This window comes from Ostrinia nubilalis, chromosome 17 (genome assembly GCF_963855985.1).
Source record: "Ostrinia nubilalis chromosome 17, ilOstNubi1.1, whole genome shotgun sequence".
Lineage (NCBI taxonomy): Eukaryota > Metazoa > Arthropoda > Insecta > Lepidoptera > Crambidae > Ostrinia > Ostrinia nubilalis.
Window position 1 is genome coordinate 5,484,883 of NC_087104.1, and position 18,428 is coordinate 5,503,310.

General features: G+C 37.4%; 1 protein-coding gene across 1 annotated transcript; it reads left to right on the forward strand.

Moving 5' to 3' along the window:
* The first annotated feature begins 8,552 nt into the window (after window positions 1-8,552).
* On the forward strand, window positions 8,553-15,522 carry LOC135080225 (odorant receptor 10a-like). Its single transcript, XM_063974907.1, has 4 exons — window positions 8,553-8,631; window positions 13,862-14,048; window positions 14,427-14,656; window positions 14,728-15,522. The coding sequence occupies exons 1-4, from the start codon at window positions 8,553-8,555 to the stop codon at window positions 15,462-15,464; spliced, it is 1,233 nt and encodes a 410-aa protein (XP_063830977.1). The 3' UTR covers window positions 15,465-15,522.
* The last annotated feature ends 2,906 nt before the right edge of the window (window positions 15,523-18,428 follow it).

An 18,428-nucleotide genomic window follows, 5' to 3' on the forward strand; every position in this document is an offset into this window, starting at 1 on the left:
CGCAAAATTCCTTTAAAAATAATCACTGAATCAAGAAATCAGAAACTGTCAATGAATAGACCATTGACCCGTTTTTTTTTATTATTTCATAAAATCCGTCTTCAGGTCGCCACAGAACAAGGCCTCGCGAAATCTGTCTTGCCCACATCAAATTTAGGTCTTGCCCCGCCACTGGTGGTGGGGGCCCCCGAAAGGGGCGTTTTTTCGGTTTTCCGGTTATACCGCGTAAAGGACTTACCCTATCGAAAAGTGGTCTTCATGACGGTTAAAGGGCACTTAATCCTGCATTGAATAAGACCAAATTCATATGTTTTGGACAAACCGTCCTCTCGCTAAAGTTCGGCAAAGTAGAAAATATACGTATAATTAATGACCCTCTCCACGTCCAATGGCTTGTTACCCACATGCTTCCAAGCCTTGTAAAGGGTCGCCTTAACCAGTGTAACCCTAACAAGGCTCACGAGTTTGATTCGCTTATCCTTGTTCGTCCCAGCCGTTCCTTAACTGCGGTTGCTGCACCTCTTCCTGGCACTCTCCTGAACGACTCTGTGTTACCTAATGTGGCTGCCCCTCTTCCTTGTACCCTCCTGTACGATTTCATTGCTTAGCCATATGCCTGGTCCAAGGTTCGACGCCACAAAATCAACTTCGTACGAGTGAAAATAGTTTAAATACTATTTCCCGTGCTTGCAACATTTTTCTTTACTGCTTCGCCTCTATTAGTCGTAGAGTGATTGTATATATCCTATAGCCTTCCTCAATGTATGAGCTATTCAACACAAAAATAATTAAGTGCCCTTCAACCGTCATGAAGACCACTTTTTGATAGGGTAAGTCCTTTACGCGGTATAACCGGAAAACCGAAAAAATGCCCCTTTCGGGGCCCCCCACCACTTAAGCACAACTCCGTCGAAGTCGAAAACTTAGGAGAGTCTTAATGGGCAACCAACGAAGCCATTAAAACAATAAAATCTTTTGTAGGAATTATTTCCGATTTAAAAGCTAATTCTACTGGACTAGAAATACAACTCGATACCTTCAGGTTCAATTGTCGTATAAACCAAAACCCTACTTTTCAGGAGAGCCAAAAAACTTTTTTTTTTTAATAAAAAAATCGTAACTTTTTTATTTGAAAAGTTATAAAAAAATGACCAAGAGAAAACATTTTTCAATTCTTGCGATGAAAAAGTCTAGATATTTAAAAAATGGGTATCTTCAGTAGTTTTAAAGTTAGCTTGGAGTTACGTCCTTAAAAAAGGCACTCGGTGGTTTATACGACCCATTATATTGGACCTAAAAATAACTCTTTACGTCGTATTTGATTTTTTAGTAAACACGAGACTGAAATTGATGGCTTAAAGACCATTAGATGTAATTTTTTTGGTTTATATACCCATTGATAAAGTGATTTATTCAAATGTATTATTAAAACTATACATGTAAATAATGTATTGTTTACTATTTCCAGGCTTTTGTTGTTTAGAGAATTTGCACAAAGATATTTAACAGTGTAAAAACTATATTTGGTTGAGGTAGAAATAATAAATTTGCTTGCATACGAAAAATAACAAGTTTATTGTTTTTTTTTACAATTTTGCAGGAAAATTATGGCAAAACTAATAATTTTAAACAAAACTAATCACCATACATTTTGAACAAAAAAATACAATTACAGCAAAACATTAAGACAGCTTTCCTGGTTCTCTGCTGACGCATATTGAATTCGTTTGGTTATGATAAATTTTGCATAAAGAGAAGAGCCCCAGAATGCTCAGGAGAAGGATTTGTAATTTTTTGAGAATTTCTCTAAGGAATTTATATCTTTACAAGAAACCCAAATTTAAATTACAGCTAAAAGTAAAGGCTAGATGACAAAATTTCAATTATTTGTCCGTCAGACAGATAATTAGAAAATATTAGACTCATATTTTTTATTTTCTTTCATAATTAAATAATAACAGTGCTACATCGAGTTGAAATGGCGCGATACGTCACGCTAGAGTAGAATTTTTACTCAAAAGTGACGTCACGCTACATTTTAACTCAATATAACACTGTAATTATTCGATTATGGAAAAAAAATATGAGTAATATTTTCTAATTATCTGTCTGACGGACTAAATAGAATTTCGATTTCATTACCTAGTCATCATCCCTAATAGTTCTTGTAAAGTAATAAATTATTACAGAGCATATCAAAAGGGTATAAATAGCCTTCATGAGCACACTATGGCTTGTTTTCTTTGTTTAAAAGTCTTGAATTCATCACATTTAGTCGAGATCAATTCATGAATGTACTGGACCTGGAAAGCAACCTTATATACCTACCTATCTAGTTATTATCTTTAAAAGTAGAAACAATCAACTTTATTTAACTTTTTAATTAAGAAAAACTTACTTACTGTCCATACATACATATGTGATGCAATAAACAAATGAATATGAATATGAAACAGATAATTACCATATTGAATACGTGGACTTACGACGTTGGATCCAAATATCTGGCCATATGTCTTTGGGCGTAAAAACCATTTTCAATTACGAGAGAGTTTTACATCCTGGCTTAAAAAAATGTATGGTTGATACATCTTAGCAAAAATACCAAATACAAGCATTCGGTTTTTACATCGTTTATAAGGTATTTATTTATCTTTTAGGCTATAGTTTTTTGGGGCGTATAAACATTTTTTTAGCGAATTTCAATACATATATCGAATATACAGATCGATAGAGAAAAAAATTCTGATTAAAATGGTATATATGTCAACGTGAAATTGTGAACTCTGTCAGTTTATAATATAACGCGTTAGATTGTAAACTAACAGTAGGTTAGGTTAGGTTAGATTGTAATTTAACTACGTCAGATTATAATCTGACGGAATTCACAATTTTACGGTGACATATATAACTCAATTTGGCCAAAATGGTTTATACGACAATTGAACCTGAAGGTGTCGAACTGCTTCTCTATGTAAAAGCTGAAAGAAAGCTACTTTTTCTCAAACGCAAGTCAAACGCTTCACGAACATGTGCTGTTTTAGTGAAAAAATAAGGTGTTCGGACTTTTAATGGAAAGTCCTTCTTGTTTGCGCGTGAACTTTACCGCGATACCGAATTGCATATCAGATGGCATGAAATTGGAGTGTGGATTAAAGAAGAAACGCGCACCAATGAAGGTGGGGTGTTGGATACATTACAAATTAGCGCAATCGGGGCCCGGGTCGTGTCGGTCCAAGCAACGTGTCGTTCGTTGCTGTAGGTACCAAGGTATCCAGCACGTAATGGATTTTCGGTGTCCAAGCTTTTATCCCCGAGCTGTGGTGGAGATTAATGTAGGCCCGGCACCTAGCTACGTGACGGGATACAGTTTTGAATTGTTGAAACAGACGCTAATTGAGAACAATGAACGTGGCACATTTTGTGCAAGTTAACTCCATTGGTAGGCGTTTCTATTTTGAATTTTGTCCTATTTGTCTGCGTTAGTAGTGTAAATTAGAAGGTAGTGCTATAAATAAGAAATGAATCTGTATTGGGTGCGGGGGCGTAATTTCGATTTAGTAGCCATCTAGTAACACGTAAAAGATAAGACCATAAGCTTTAAGGTAGTTAAACTTAGGCTGAGTTGCACCACCAAAATAGACCATAACTTTGATGATAACCGGTGTTTTTTGTATGGAATTTGACAGATTTTTGACGTTTGTTAAAGTTAATGTAAGATGGTGCAACTCAGCCTTAGCCAGGGTTGTGAGTTTTGTTTCTCACAATGTTATAAAAAAGAACAGCAGCCACATAGGAACATGACAAAAGCGAATGTCTAGATTGAGCGTGCCACCAGTGCAGTAATTACCTACCCTCACAGTTGCCCCAATTACCCCTTCGACGCGGGAAATTAGAAGCTTTTCTGCACTGAAAAACACATGTTTTTATGTGCTTTATTTAGATCCCCGTGCTTGCGATTTACTTGCTATGCTACTGAAATACTATTGCAATGAAAGTTCACAGATTACTTCAAGAGTAAGCGATTCTGGGTTTAAATGGGGTTTTATAAAAAAAGACATTTGAAATGATTTCAGTGACCTGTTGGGTGGCGGAATAAGTCCTTATTAATCTTACCCAAATAAGTTGAACCTATTTGAATCAACGTAGGTAATCGTAAGATTGTATACAGTAGCTTAACCTGTTCGGAGTAAGTGTGTTAAGCTTCATATTGTAGGTAGTGTATTAAGTTACCAATAGATGACGCTGTCTGTATAGGTTGAATCGCGGTATGTAAGTTTTAGACGGCCCCTACAAATAGTCAAATTTGTTTCACAATAAATCAGATTTGCCACTGGAATCTTGGTTTTATTCAAGTTACTACCTGTGGGCTTTTTGGGACTTGTACAAGGTGATTTAGGTATAAACATTTCTTTATAATTGGAGTCGTTAGGCGATGGTGGATAATGCATAAGTAAAGCGTTGAAATGTAGATCTATCTATGTAGTAGAGTATACCTACCAAACTAATCAGCAGTTCCCGGACTCATGGGAAATTTAAAGCTTGCTAACTCGGAAAGAGCCTCTTTTGCTTAATTTCTGATGAAAGTCACCGTATTTAGTGTCGATTTCATCGAGTAGGAGTTACAATATTTAAAGAAGTACATTATTCTGGGGCTCTGAAAAGGGCCTACATACCTACTATAACTATCTATAGAATTTGAAAGAACACGTTAAAACTGCGTACTCAGTGCCATAGTCATAAACCGAACCCACCATCCCATCTCATGTCCAAAGTAAAGTATTATGATCACTTTATAAGATTAGCTTTAGCTCATACAATCATTTATGAAATCAACCTTCACATAAATCAGTATTAGATACTCCATCAGCCTAATGCTTAGGTAGGTACATCAACAGAACATCATGCTAAACATTGGCATCTATGCAGTCGTAATAGATTCTATTTTGCAACGAAAATGTGTAATCTAATGTGCTGTCGAATGTTAGCCTTGAACCTCAATCTGAAACTACCCGCAGACCGATGTATCGCCCAATCTTTCCGGAGAGCTCACTAACGATAGATTGCCCTAAAGTAGACAATAAGTAGATATTTATTCCCGAGGTTCTGGGCGCGGGCCTTTTGGAATAATGGATGTTTTCATTAGACCTGGCCAGATTAGGTTAGAATTTTTCAATATCGCATGCTGTAACATGTGTAGAATAACTTTACCTACGAGTACTTCTGTAGAGAAGCAGTTAGCTTAGCAGGGCAATCATATCGCACTTAGCCTTTTGATTGATTTGATAAATACCTAACAGTAAAAGTAAATAATATGTATAACTAGCTGTAGCTTTAGCCCGCGGCTTCATCCGCGTGAAATTCAGTTTGTCACAGATCGTCAAAAATTATAGCCTATGTGTTACTCTGAGTTATAAACAATTATACTGTAGTTTCATTAAAATCCGTTCATTCGTTTTTGCGCGAAAAAGTAACAAACATACACACTCACAAACTTTCGCCTTTATAATGTTAGTGTGATTGTAGGTAGGTACTTACCTCTACTCAAAAGTGTCTTTCCAGACATGAAACGGCACTATTCCGTTAGTAACTATACGTTTATCTTCATTAAACAACGGATTAGCATATTAACCACTTTAATATTACTTACAATGTTTGAATGTGGCCTGTATGGGTCATATAACTCGCGTAACAGGAGTAAAGGGACATTTGGTTATAAAACATAAGTCAGCAGAGCTCGTCATAAACTCGGTTTAGGTTTAATGAAGTTGATTAAGTTTAATCCTGGGAAACGAGTATTTAAAAGGGCGCTTTAGTTTACGATGACAATATACAACTTCCCCAAATTAAAAAGATGTGGGTAATCTTTGTTCCTGGAGGAAGAAATTATCACTTGAATTTGTACGAGTAGACAGATAGAGGCATGTTTTTACTGTTAAATTAATCTAAGTAGATCAAATATAAGCGTGTAAGATAATAAGACAGGGTGTTTAAAGTTTTCGACGTTCCTTCCCTTCGCCAAAAGGCAATTTTGTAAGTGTGAGAGACATGACAGTGTCATTTTCTTAATTAACTGCGCTATAACTTCTGTCTATAGTAGGGCTCAACACGCTGCAAAAACAACCTAAGAATTATTAATTGCGTTTTTGCCGAGTAATAAAAAAAATGTATTGGAGTTATTATACAAGAGTTCTTTGAATGTTTTCCAATTTTATTAAATATTTTACCCATAAATAAATTTCGTTTCCATAAAATGATTTCCCATTTGCATATTTTTTTCTTATGAATAAATTCATTTTGCCGCACATGGATTTAATAAAGCGGCGCCTACGCTCCTGATATTGAACTGGTTTGTATCAAGATGAATTTATTAACATGGTGACGCGCTATGTGTTATTAATTTTAGAACTCTATTACACTTTGTTGAGGATACATTACCGTACCTACACAGCTTCAGGGACCAAGACTGACGGCCGATGGGGCAGCAAGGTTCTGGAATGGAGGCCACGTACCGGAAAACGCAGCGTGGGACGTCCACCCACAAGGTGGACCGATGACCTGATAAAGGTAGCGGGAAGGCGCTGGATGCAGGCCGCTACCAACCGTGCGATGTGGAAGTCATTGGGGGAGGCCTATGTTCAGCAGTGGACGTCCTGTGGCTGAAATGATGATGATGATGAGGATACATTTTCTTATCCACACACATTCACAAATAATTTGTGAGTTATTTCACATATGAGTTTTTGGGGAGCTGTGTGTGGGTTACATCTAAAAGTGGATAAAATAGATTAGGGGGTCGAACGAATGCAACGTCAGTGACGTCAGCAAAAGTTTACCGGGCTCGAAGATTTGAATAGATTTGGGGCAACTGGGGGTCGTCTAATTTAAGGATGTATAGAGTTATAATGTACTCGTAGATAGGTCTACATTTTGTTGCATCTTACTACGAGTATTTTTACAGTTATAGAAAGCTTGGGCTCGATCGTAGAGTAGTGAATCGTAGCTGTCGTAGCGTAGGGACGCGCTACGAACTACGATACTACGGAAGCTACGGAATTTACTACGAGTGCTACGACACATGCTACGAATTGACTATTCAGTCAGTTCAACATTTAGTGCATAAGTAAAATTGACTGGCGAATAATTTAGCCACTTCTGCAAAAAAGAGAGAAAACATTATAAAAACAGAAAGTATTATCTAAATAATACTAATTCTCTTTATAAATATTTTTGCAGATCCTCTCCTATAGAAAATAAATCTTCTAAGTTACATTTTATGTCAAAACGGTTATGCCTCAAATACTCGTACCTACACAGCTTCAGGGACCAAGGCTTGTATCAGTGAAATAAAATACAGGGTGGAGATAACAGGATAAGGGTTTCGTAAGCTCTTTGGAAATGCCCGGATCATCCCTCGGGAATTGCCCCAGGGTAGTAATTCCTGAAAATTCCACACCCTGGCTTATCGGGTACATACAGCGTATTTCAGATTTGTAAGGAGAAAAGTGAACGGGAAGTCATAAAATAGGCTGTTGATTAAACAATCAACAATGAAACCATTTCAATTTTAATTAATTTTAGAAGATAGTAAATGAGATCAGACTTTACGAGCCGCCATGTGTCTGACGTAGTTTTAACTGACCGTAGCATCTGATTATGTCTGACTGATAGTTGTTACCATCATCATCATCAACAGCCCTTTACGGTCCACGGTTGGAGCATCCTCCACTATAGTGGAGGGTTTTGCCATAATCCCCACGCTTGGCAGGCGGGTTGGAGATCGCAGTTTAAAAGATCATTGATATAATATTACAATATCCTAAAGCCTAAGGAAACCAAGAATAAACACAGTACCCTATGTCATACTCTGAGAGTTGAGTTAGTTTCGTGTACACGGAACCGCAGATGTGCTAATAACGGTTCACTACTTCAAACTTTTATTCGCTTCTATGTTTTTTCATTTACCTACTGAAAGCAACGAAATGCAACTAAGTGCGAAGTAGGTATGTAGGTATCAATAAATCATAGATTGAAGTATCGTTTTCGTAGTTTTATGCCATTCGTTACAAACATTGAAATGCTTTTATGTTCCGTAACACTTTTGGAACTTTCAAGTAGCATTTACTCATAGTTTACGGTGACCATGGTTTTAAGATTATTTTTTTTATCATATTTTATCGAATACTTTTTCATTCAAATTTAATTAATATTACTAAATTTTAATTCATCTAACTGAACCCTACCAAGTTATTCCCACAGAATTGTAGCATTTTTGTCATTTATACTTTCGAGTTAAGTCCCACCTCTTTGGGTCTATATTATTTGCCCAAAATATATTTCTTCGCATAAAATGGCGCTTAAAATAATTGGCGCTTATTTTTCCAAGCAAGCAATTTCGTGAAAGTGAATCCTGCTGGCAGGTCGTCACGGCATCGCGGCAGGTCGTTAGTCAGCCGCTCGATTTATGAAATGCGTTTGTCAGCAGCCCGCGCTGCTGTTTTATTATAATTTCATAAACAATAAATGAGCAGGCCGTGGAATCTCGGAAATTGATGTCTCGGGCAAAATACGTCGAGAAACGCCACACATTTGCGAGAATACAAAGACTTTTGGTGGGGAACTCTTGGGAAGGTAAGATTCTAGATTCGTAATTTAAGGACCTCAAGATGAATAATGCCTATATATAGGATACCTACTCTTTATACAAGCGTAAGCGTGTCTAAAATGTGGCAAAAACGTGCTTGTCATCCACTGTCATGACGATGTGGAGTGTGTAGGTACCTTGTGTGTACAATTAAAAGGCGATTTCCCCGAAAGTGGGAGAGTTTTATACTTACAAAATTTAATTATTTAATAAGATATTGCCCTACCTAAGATATTAAAAAGAGGCTTTCGGGGTTTGGTAAGATTCTTGGCAACAAAATAACCAGCTGTAAGATGACCTCATTTCTATTTATGTAGCACACGAGCAATTTTCTCGATCACTGAACAAGATAGATCTACCAACGTGTGTGATTTTATCTCGAAATGAAACCACAACATCCTCGATCAATGACTGAAGAAGCCTCTTTCGAGCACGTATGAATTTTTCAGGCTAAGCCTTGAGAAGGAACTGAAAAATTGCGTACGATTTGTTAAAACATGTTTCTGGAGTAAATGGCTGAAAGATAAAGAGCCATGAATCAAATATGTAATGTATCTCCTTCTGGGATGGAAAGTACACACCAATAAATCTGCATGAGTACGGTTAGTGAATGTTTGTTGGTATTTTTCGTGCAACCTGGTGATATGGAGTGGTTCACTATGATTATGAGAGCCTCATTTGTTACTATTTTGGTAAGTAAAGGATATTTGCGGCTTGTTGTAAGAGTTGCTTGTAGTTCAGTGGTGGCAGCGCTTTGGTGGCGGACACTATAATTAGGCAACCAATGTCGTGTTCGATATTTAAATGGATGGGCAATCGACCAACAATTCGACCATATTTAGTGGAATTTATTACAAGTAGGTAGGTATGTAGGAAGGTAGTAAGAAATAACTGCGTTTTCGCTACGAAAATGTAGTGTGCTTTCGACTACCAAAATAATGTAAATGTATAACATTTTCAAGTACCATAACCTTATTTAAGGACATTATTGCTTGACATTGACACGATCCTTAAGTCTTTACTTACCTTTAAAAGGATTTTGCCCTTGTTAAGGACTTTGCCTCTAATCCTGCAATAACGGTTGGTTTATGTTGTTCCGGCCTTGAATTACATTTTATTTTATTAACTTTGTACAACATTACGAAGTCTTTTTATACTATTACCTAAGAACTACCTATTGTAGTGCTACAATTAATAGTAACCACAAATTTTACAGTGTACACGAGAGACTTATTTTTGTGTTGTATTTTTTTGGGATGTATAGTCCCGCTGAAGTGATTCTGCCATTTTAGGCTGTATAGTGGCCATATTAATAAGTATTCAACAAGGATTTCAAATTATTATGTGTGACTGTACCTACACATGTTTTGAATTGGAGTCCCAAAGGAGGCTACGCTAATAAGTTCCTGGGATAAAACTGTGGAGTTGCTCCGTTGTGTGTGTTGAGGTAACTACTTACAAGAAATGTTTGGTACGCAGACAAATAATAGTGAATCTTGTTTCGGAGAACACGTTCCTGTGTCAGTGATTATGCTTAGGTATGTTAAGACAGACTGCTTTAATCAAGTTATTTAGTTTTTCTGCAGCAGTACAGCAAATGGAGTAATGGCTTGCTATACAGGGTGTTAGGTAAATGGGTATATGAGCCGACACTAACCCATGTTAACATGGTCATATAAATGGTATGGTGAAGTCAGAAAATTGATATCTTCATTTTAATTATTTTAATTTTCATACAAATCGGATTTTATATAAAAAAAATTGTATGAAAATTTAAATTTCCTGTGCAAATAAATGAATTTGAATTTGAATTTGAAAAAAAATTAAAATGATGAAATCAAATTTCTGACTTCACCATACCATTTATATGACCATGTTAACATGGGCTAGTGTCGGCTCATATACCCATTTACCTAACACCCTGTATAGGTGGTTTTAGGAGGTCATGAAGTTCGCTATCCTTTTGTCGCTTTTCATGACACTTACACGGGAAGAATGAATGGCCTTATTCTGCTTTGTAACCACATGGCCAAAATTCTACTAAAAGCTGTATTCTAAAGCAATTTGGGCAATCACATCGAAGTATCATTACACGTGCGATTTATGGAGCCATTATGATACTTGTAAACAACTAGACGAGAACTCGCAAAATTGTGTCGCCGACGCAAGATAACAAATTAATCCTACGGGATGGAACTCGGTCAATAAATATAGCGCAAGTAATCATAAAGAAATTGTGGTCCAACGCCTGGGGACACTGTGTGATGGAAACACTTAGAAAAAATAGTACAGACACAGCACATCAAGGTACACATTGAGGCATCTTATGACGTTGTCATAGGTGCTACTTTGCAACAAAAATATATAGTAGTCTGATGTGCTGTCGACTGTACTTACATACAATGTCGCCAAACTTACTGAAGTCTAGATATTCTTTGTTCTTCACGTCTCTCATGACTGGAAAAATATCTCAACTATTTTTGTTATTTCTCGTAACTTTTGTTAAGAAGAACTTTGTAGTTTTTCGTTCGCAATTATACACTCAGCGGCACGGAATTTGGCCCAAGCCTAAATAACCAGATATGAGGCCAAATAGGTGTTGTATATCTAAGTTTCGTGTGACATGTTAACAGAACATTTTTTTTTAATTTAAGAGGCTAGATTAATTTAAAAAAATGCGTCTGTTTAACTTTTTTGACTCTAGAAACGCATTTCGTTGTTGGAGCGTAAAGAGTACGGGTAAGTTCAAATTCAATATTAAATGTTGTAAGGGTTTGGCGTTTTGTTTCTTGTTTTTAAATTAATCTTAGGGTTATTCTAGTTTCCATAATTTGAGAATAATGCCCATTATTCCAGATCAAGTTGCTCAAATAATGTTGCTTAGAAATCAAGGGCGTATGCAGCGGGAGATGGCTGAAATTTTCAATTTATGGCGTACAAACTTAGGATACACGTTAAAAAGGCATAACCAGACCGTCTTTTACACAAGAAGTGGGGAATTAAGGTGTATGTCAGCTCGCGATGACCCGATTATCGTGCTTGCAATATCAAGAAATCGGGTTTTCACTACGTTTGAGATACGCCAGCGTTTACAAACAGCAAGCCCAGTAAATGTCAGTGAGCACACAATAAGAACAAGGATGGAGGATCATAACCTGCATACTCGAAGACCAGCTCGAGGACCAGAACTTCTCCGATACCTTCGCGAAGTGCGACTTACGTTTTCTAGAAAACATGCAAATTGGACGTTAGACTAATGGAGTAAACTCTTTATGAAAACTGTCTGTTTGCGTAGTAACTCTTCTCCGCACCTTCTCTATACACTTCCACGGCCGTCTGGAGCTCTTAAGGTGACTCTGTAATCATCGATCCATAGAACTTTACTCCATTAGCCTTGCGTCCAATTTGCATGTTCTCTAGAAAACGTAAGTCGCACTTCGCGAAGGTGTCGGAGAAGTTCTGGTCCTCGAGCTGGTCTTCGAGTATGCAGGTTATGATCCTCCATCCTTCTTCTTATTGTGTGCTCACTGACATTCACTGGGCTTGCTGTTTGTAAACGCTGGCGTATCTCAAACGTAGTGAGAACCCGATTGCTTGATATTGCAAGCACGATAATCGGGTCATCGCGCGCTGACATACACCTTAATTCCCCACTTCTTGGTCTTCTTGTGTAAAAGGCGGTCTGGTCATGCCTTTTTAACGTGTATCTTAAGTTTGTACGCCATAAATTGAAAATTTCAGCCATCTCCCGCTGCATACGCTCTTGACTTCTAAGCAACATTATTTGAGCAACTTGAGCTGGAGTAATGGGCATTATTCTCAAATTATGGAAACGAGAATAACCCTAATATTAATTTAAAAACAAAAAACAAAACGCTAACCCCTTACAACATTTAATATCGAATTTAAATTTACCCTTACTCTTTACGCTCCAACAACGAAATGCGTTTCTAGAGTCAAAAAAGTTAAACAGACGCATTTTTTAATTAATGTAGCCTATTAAATTAACAAAAACAAATGTTCTGTTAACATGTCACACGAAACTTAGACATACAACACCTAGTTGGCCTCATATCTGGGTGTTTAGGCTTGGGCCAAATTCCGTGCCGCTGAGTGTAGTTCTACAGACTTCTAACAGATTATACTAGAGGAATACTTACCCATTTGCGAATAACTACTTTCTATTAGGATTTGAAAACTATAAACGCACCGCAAGATATTGCCTGAACAAAAAAACAACCAACTATTTCTTCGGTGCATAATTTTCCAATATTAAATCTAGAATGTAAAATAACCAAGGCAGACGATGTCTACGGAAGGAAAATATCATTCGCTCATAGATCGGAAAAGAAAATCTTGATAAGCTATGTACCTCGATAGCTCGATGCAACACATGACTGACTTTCTCGTTCTTGAATTTGACATAATATTAACGTTCCGTTCCAATCCTACTTATTATATTTTTTGGAGAAGTTAGCAACATAGAACAAATACAAACCTTGGGCGTGGGATATCATTATTATACCTAAGTACAAGTAAAATGTAATTGTTAATTGTAAAGAAAAATATGGCTATTACGTTGGGCTACAATAACACAAAATATTGTTTTAATTGTCTCAAATATTTTTACAGCAATTAGCACCCAATTTACGGATAATCATAATTAACTATCTGAAATTGCTTCAAATTATTTAACATGATACCCAAATACGAAAATTAAAAGCATCACTTTGAGGAGCTTTATCTCTGCAGTCGGACGTATTTAAAGATGTTTACGAAATATTATAGTAAATTCGAAGGAATAATTTTTAACACGGGCGATGACCCGTTAAAAACGCAGAAGAATATGGTGAACTATATCCAGCAGTTTGTAGGTATTCGCAATGTATTTGGTGACGATGGAATTCGTAGTAAGTGTAACACTTAACTTCATCATCATCATCATTTCAGCCATAGGCCTCCCCCAATGATTTCCACAATGGTTGGTGGCGGCCTGCATCCAGCGCATTCCTGCTACGTGGTACGTGGCCTCTACTCCAGAACCTTGCTGCCCCATCGGCCGTCAGTTCTGCGTACTATGTGCCCTGCCCATTGCCACTTCAGCTTGCTACACTTCACTTGATCACTTTGATTTATTTGTGCTTTCGTTTCCTTTAAATTAAAAGATGCTGAAAGACTGCAATGGACAATAGGTAACATTCTATCTTCTTCTTCTAGAATTCACAATACTCTCAGTATTTGCTGCCCTGCTCTTCGGAGGCGTCTTCATCTACATGGGCACCTTCAGCCAGCTGATATACCTGTCGCAGGTGTTCCCGGACAAGATCAAGAGCTTCCAGGCCATCAATTGTTGGAGCAGCACCGTAGTGCCGCTGTCGAAGTTCATCTTTATGTTCACGTCCAGGTGCAGAAGTGTTCCTAGTAGATTCGGATTACGAGCATCAATAATCTGCAAAAATTGTCAAAATGAAAGGGAGGAACACGAAAAGTAGAAAAATTTACCTTATTTTTTTAGCAGATGCTTGTAGTCTGATCCTTACTATAACTATTCCAAAAAATTAATAGTCTGCATTTCTTCCATTGTCATAAAAGTAACAAACGTGGTCTTGACAATTCATGAAACTCTCAGTTTCAAAAATTACTTACACAGACTACCTACGAGTAAACATTTGCGTTTGGCTTTCACCGGGCTATCAAAATGTTAAGATACTAAACCATATTATATAATCTTACGCAAGCAGAGCTAATTGATGAATTTACATAATTATTATTATGCTTTCAGCTCTCGTCTCCGAAAAATTATGGAGTTGAGTCGCGAGGGCCTTACCGCTGTCTCCGAGCACAGCTCCGCTCACAAGCAAATGTTGGCCATCCTCCGCAAAGCCCATATGGTATCCTGGCTGGTCATCCTTAACCAGTGCTTCACGCATTTTGTATACCTCATTTTGCCTGTTTTCTTCACTATTTTGAGCAATGATCGATATTTGCCGACTACGCCTGGTGACATTTATGGTAAGCAATCTTTTACACCCCTATTTTTTTGTATTAAATTAAGACCAGTATTAATTTTATGATTTCCACAGGTATCTTCTCGAAGTATGAGAGCCCATATTACGAGATATCTTTTACACTCACCATTATTGCCACCTTATTCTCTGTAATCAATCAGACTGGATACATTGTGCTATTTGTCGTGCTCCTCGCTCATGAACTTGGCCATTTCTACGCCATTTGCGAGATTCTCAACGAAATCCATGGAATTGTCTACAATGAAGGTGCAAACTCGGATCCAATAAAAAACAATAGCCACAACGAAGAGAAAGAATCTTTGCAACTGATGACAACGGAACATTCAATGACGGAGATACAGAAACAAAAGAAGATCCAAGAGTTGCTGGTATTCTGTGTGAAGCACCACCAGTTCATAATGAGATTTCATGCAAAGATCGGGGATCTGTACAAGGTCATATTCGGCGCGCACTTTTTGATAATGGTGATAGTATTGGTGACGACACTGCAAACGATGAATTCTTGGGGTTTGATTAATACTGCTTTGACAGGATTGACTGCTGTGATGCCATTGGTGGTGTATTGTTTTGGTGGAGAGATGCTGATATCTTCTAGCCTAGCAATGGCCGATGCAGTGTATGCTTGCGGTTGGGAGGGCATGAGAGTGAAGCAGGCGAGGATTGTACTACTCATACTTTGTGTGGCGCAGCATCCTTTGTACTATACGGCAGCCGGAATTTTCATTATGAATAGAGAGACCTTTGGAGACGTGGCACAGGTTGTGTACAAAATATATGCAGTATTTAAATAAACGTGGAGCTACACAGAACTGCATTTACAAATACTTGGAAAATTAATAAAGAGAAGCATTCAAGGGCTTGTATTTAGATTAAATCCAAATATGTATTTATAAGAAACCTCTTAAGGGCTTATGAACGAAATAAGTACACTATTATGAGCTGTTAAATAGAATCTCTCGTTCACTGCAATTAATTTAATAAAGTGCACGTTTTTATCACAAACGGCTTTCTTTTTATTGCCAGTGCGAAAATATTTTTGTGAGTTCTTATATGACTCTGAGTCCCACCGCTGATGAGTCTTTATCTGAAATTAAATCGCCCGATGTGAACGAACCGAGTGAAACTCAGAAGTGAATTCCTTGGAGAATTTCCATAAAAGATGAATGAGGGCTTACACAGCGTAATAATATTTACTTACATACACTTTGGTATTCTTATCTCGGGGCACAAATTACGAAATATTTTGCTGAAAATATTATATTTTTTAATAATATTTTGAAACCGCAGCTTGTGGGGAAGGGTGGCTGAATTTTTGTGTCTCTGCTTGCAAGGAAGAATTACGTTTTCACGAAAAATACTGTACGGATTTCACACAATTTTACAGAAACGAAGTTTTCAAAATAAGATTTTTATAAACATAAAGCTCAATTTAGTGAAATCGTCGACATAATAACGCATGTATACTTATTTGAAGTGTGTCACGTGGTTAAAATAATGTTCGGGAATTAGGTACAAAGTATCACAAAATACATTGTGGTTGAGGAAGGCACACGTGTGCGGACCATTTTATCTTTAAAACCACTCTGCCCCGATGCCTGTGGGCGAACATTGTCGCCGATATTGCAACAAGATTGCAATTTGGCTGTATATTGGCTTTATAACTACGAAAGTAACCAGCTAAAGTATTTAAAATTAATATGGAACTTGATATGACTGAAATAAGTGCTACGAAATTTTCGCAGCATTGAACATCGCTAATTCGTAGTCACTTACTGTAACACAGACTTCGGTTATTTATTATTCTCAATAAAATTTAAGTCCTATTGCGTATTACAAATGCGAAAGTTTTTATGGATGTCTGGTTGTTTGTTACTCTTTCACACAAAAACTGCTGAACGGATTGTGATGAAACTTTACAGTATTATTTTTTATAATCCAGAATAACATATTAACATGTTGCTATAATTTATAACGCTCTGTGATCAAAATAAATTTTACGCCGGTGAAGCCGCGGGCAAAAGCTAGTTATAATATAAAACTCAGACAGTTACATTCCGTTATAAATAGACGGAGCGCTGACGAGCGGAATTAAGGCATAACATCTTTATCGTCCGTGTAACTGAACAATTAAATTACTTCCCCTAGTAGCTTATTTTTAATTAAATTATCTGGAAGTTCCCGCGTCTCCCAACGCTGTACTGTTTAAATAAGCTTTGAAAATACAGTCCTTTTAAAGTACATTATTAAACTTTTACTAATAGAATCATGATTTAGACATGTAGACAGGTGGAGAGACGACCTCATAAAGGTAGCAAGAAGGCGCTAGATGCAGGCCGCTACCAACCAGTCAATCTGGAAATTATTGGGGGAGGCCTATGTTTAGCAGTGGACGTCCTTGGCTAAAATGATGACGATCTAAATATAAGGATAATAATGGAATGAGGAGAGGTCTTATTTAACGGCTTCTAAGTTGATGAGTTAGTTGGGTGGTTTTTTACTTTGTTAAGGGTGCAATAAAGAATAAATGTCTATTTTAAATGAATTGCCTACAGCATGCAGCTTATTTGCTATCTGGGAGAGCACTCGGCCTGCACTGAGCCACAGTGGAGATTGATGCGGTATGTTCACTTATTGACAGCATAAATAAGTTGATTATGGTTGCCAGCAGCTTGGAGAAAAGCTCAAGAATGCTTTCAATATTTTGGTTATTTCGACTAATGTACAAGAGGGGAACGGGAGATTTTTAAAAACCTCAGAAATATTTGTGTGCTTTAGTTTTTTTCGGCGGGTTGTTGACACTGGGGTCAGAATATTCCTGAACAGTCGATCAAGAACATCTAAGCTATGTACTTTTAAACTACTACTTATTTATTTATTGCAGCGCAATTAGAACCTTTATTTAGTAGGTAGTGTGGTGGCTACCGTATGTATTTCCCTTATGGTAGGGGGTCGTAACGACAATATTTATAGAGAGGAAGTGCTTTCTTATCCCACTTCCGTATTATTTTCTCATCTGACGTCGTAAAACGTACCACCCCGGCTTAGATATTGCGCACCTATGCCATAATAACTTCAGTAAAGCATTGAGTCTGAAGAAAGTAATTTACGATAAGATTGTGAGATAATAACCGAGGATCATGACGTTATGTGATATAGACGGCTTCTTTGTCCTTTGAAAATTACATGTTCTATGTTATTAAGTATTTAATTTTAAATGTGTCTCAGATCATATCTTAAACGCCTGTTAAGGTATGAAAAGTAACTATTAGGTAATCTGTAGCTGAGTTACGAATTCTGAATATACATTAACCAGTATAAAAGCTTTTTTTTGTGAATCGACTATTATACGGTCGAGATGAGTCGACCTAATTTGTTCAAAGGTGCTATTACGAGTATAGAGAGTAATATAACTAAATTAAACAGTTTTCGGTTCCGACATAGCTCGCAGAATTGCTAAAATCAAGTGGCAGTGGGCGGGAGCGCGGGGCATATAGCTCGTAGAGACGATGGCCGTTGGGGCAGGAAAGTTCTCGAGTGGCGACCACGGGCTGGGAGACGTAGCGTGGGCAGGCCTCCTACTAGGTGGACCGACGATCTGGTAAAGGTCGCGGGAAAAGCCTGGATGCGGGCAGCGCAGGACCGTTCATTATGGAAAACCTTGGGGGAGGCCTTTGTCCAGCAGTGGACGTCATTTGACTGAAACGAACGAACGAACGGTTAATTTCGACGTCTAATTTGTATTAAATAGATGTACT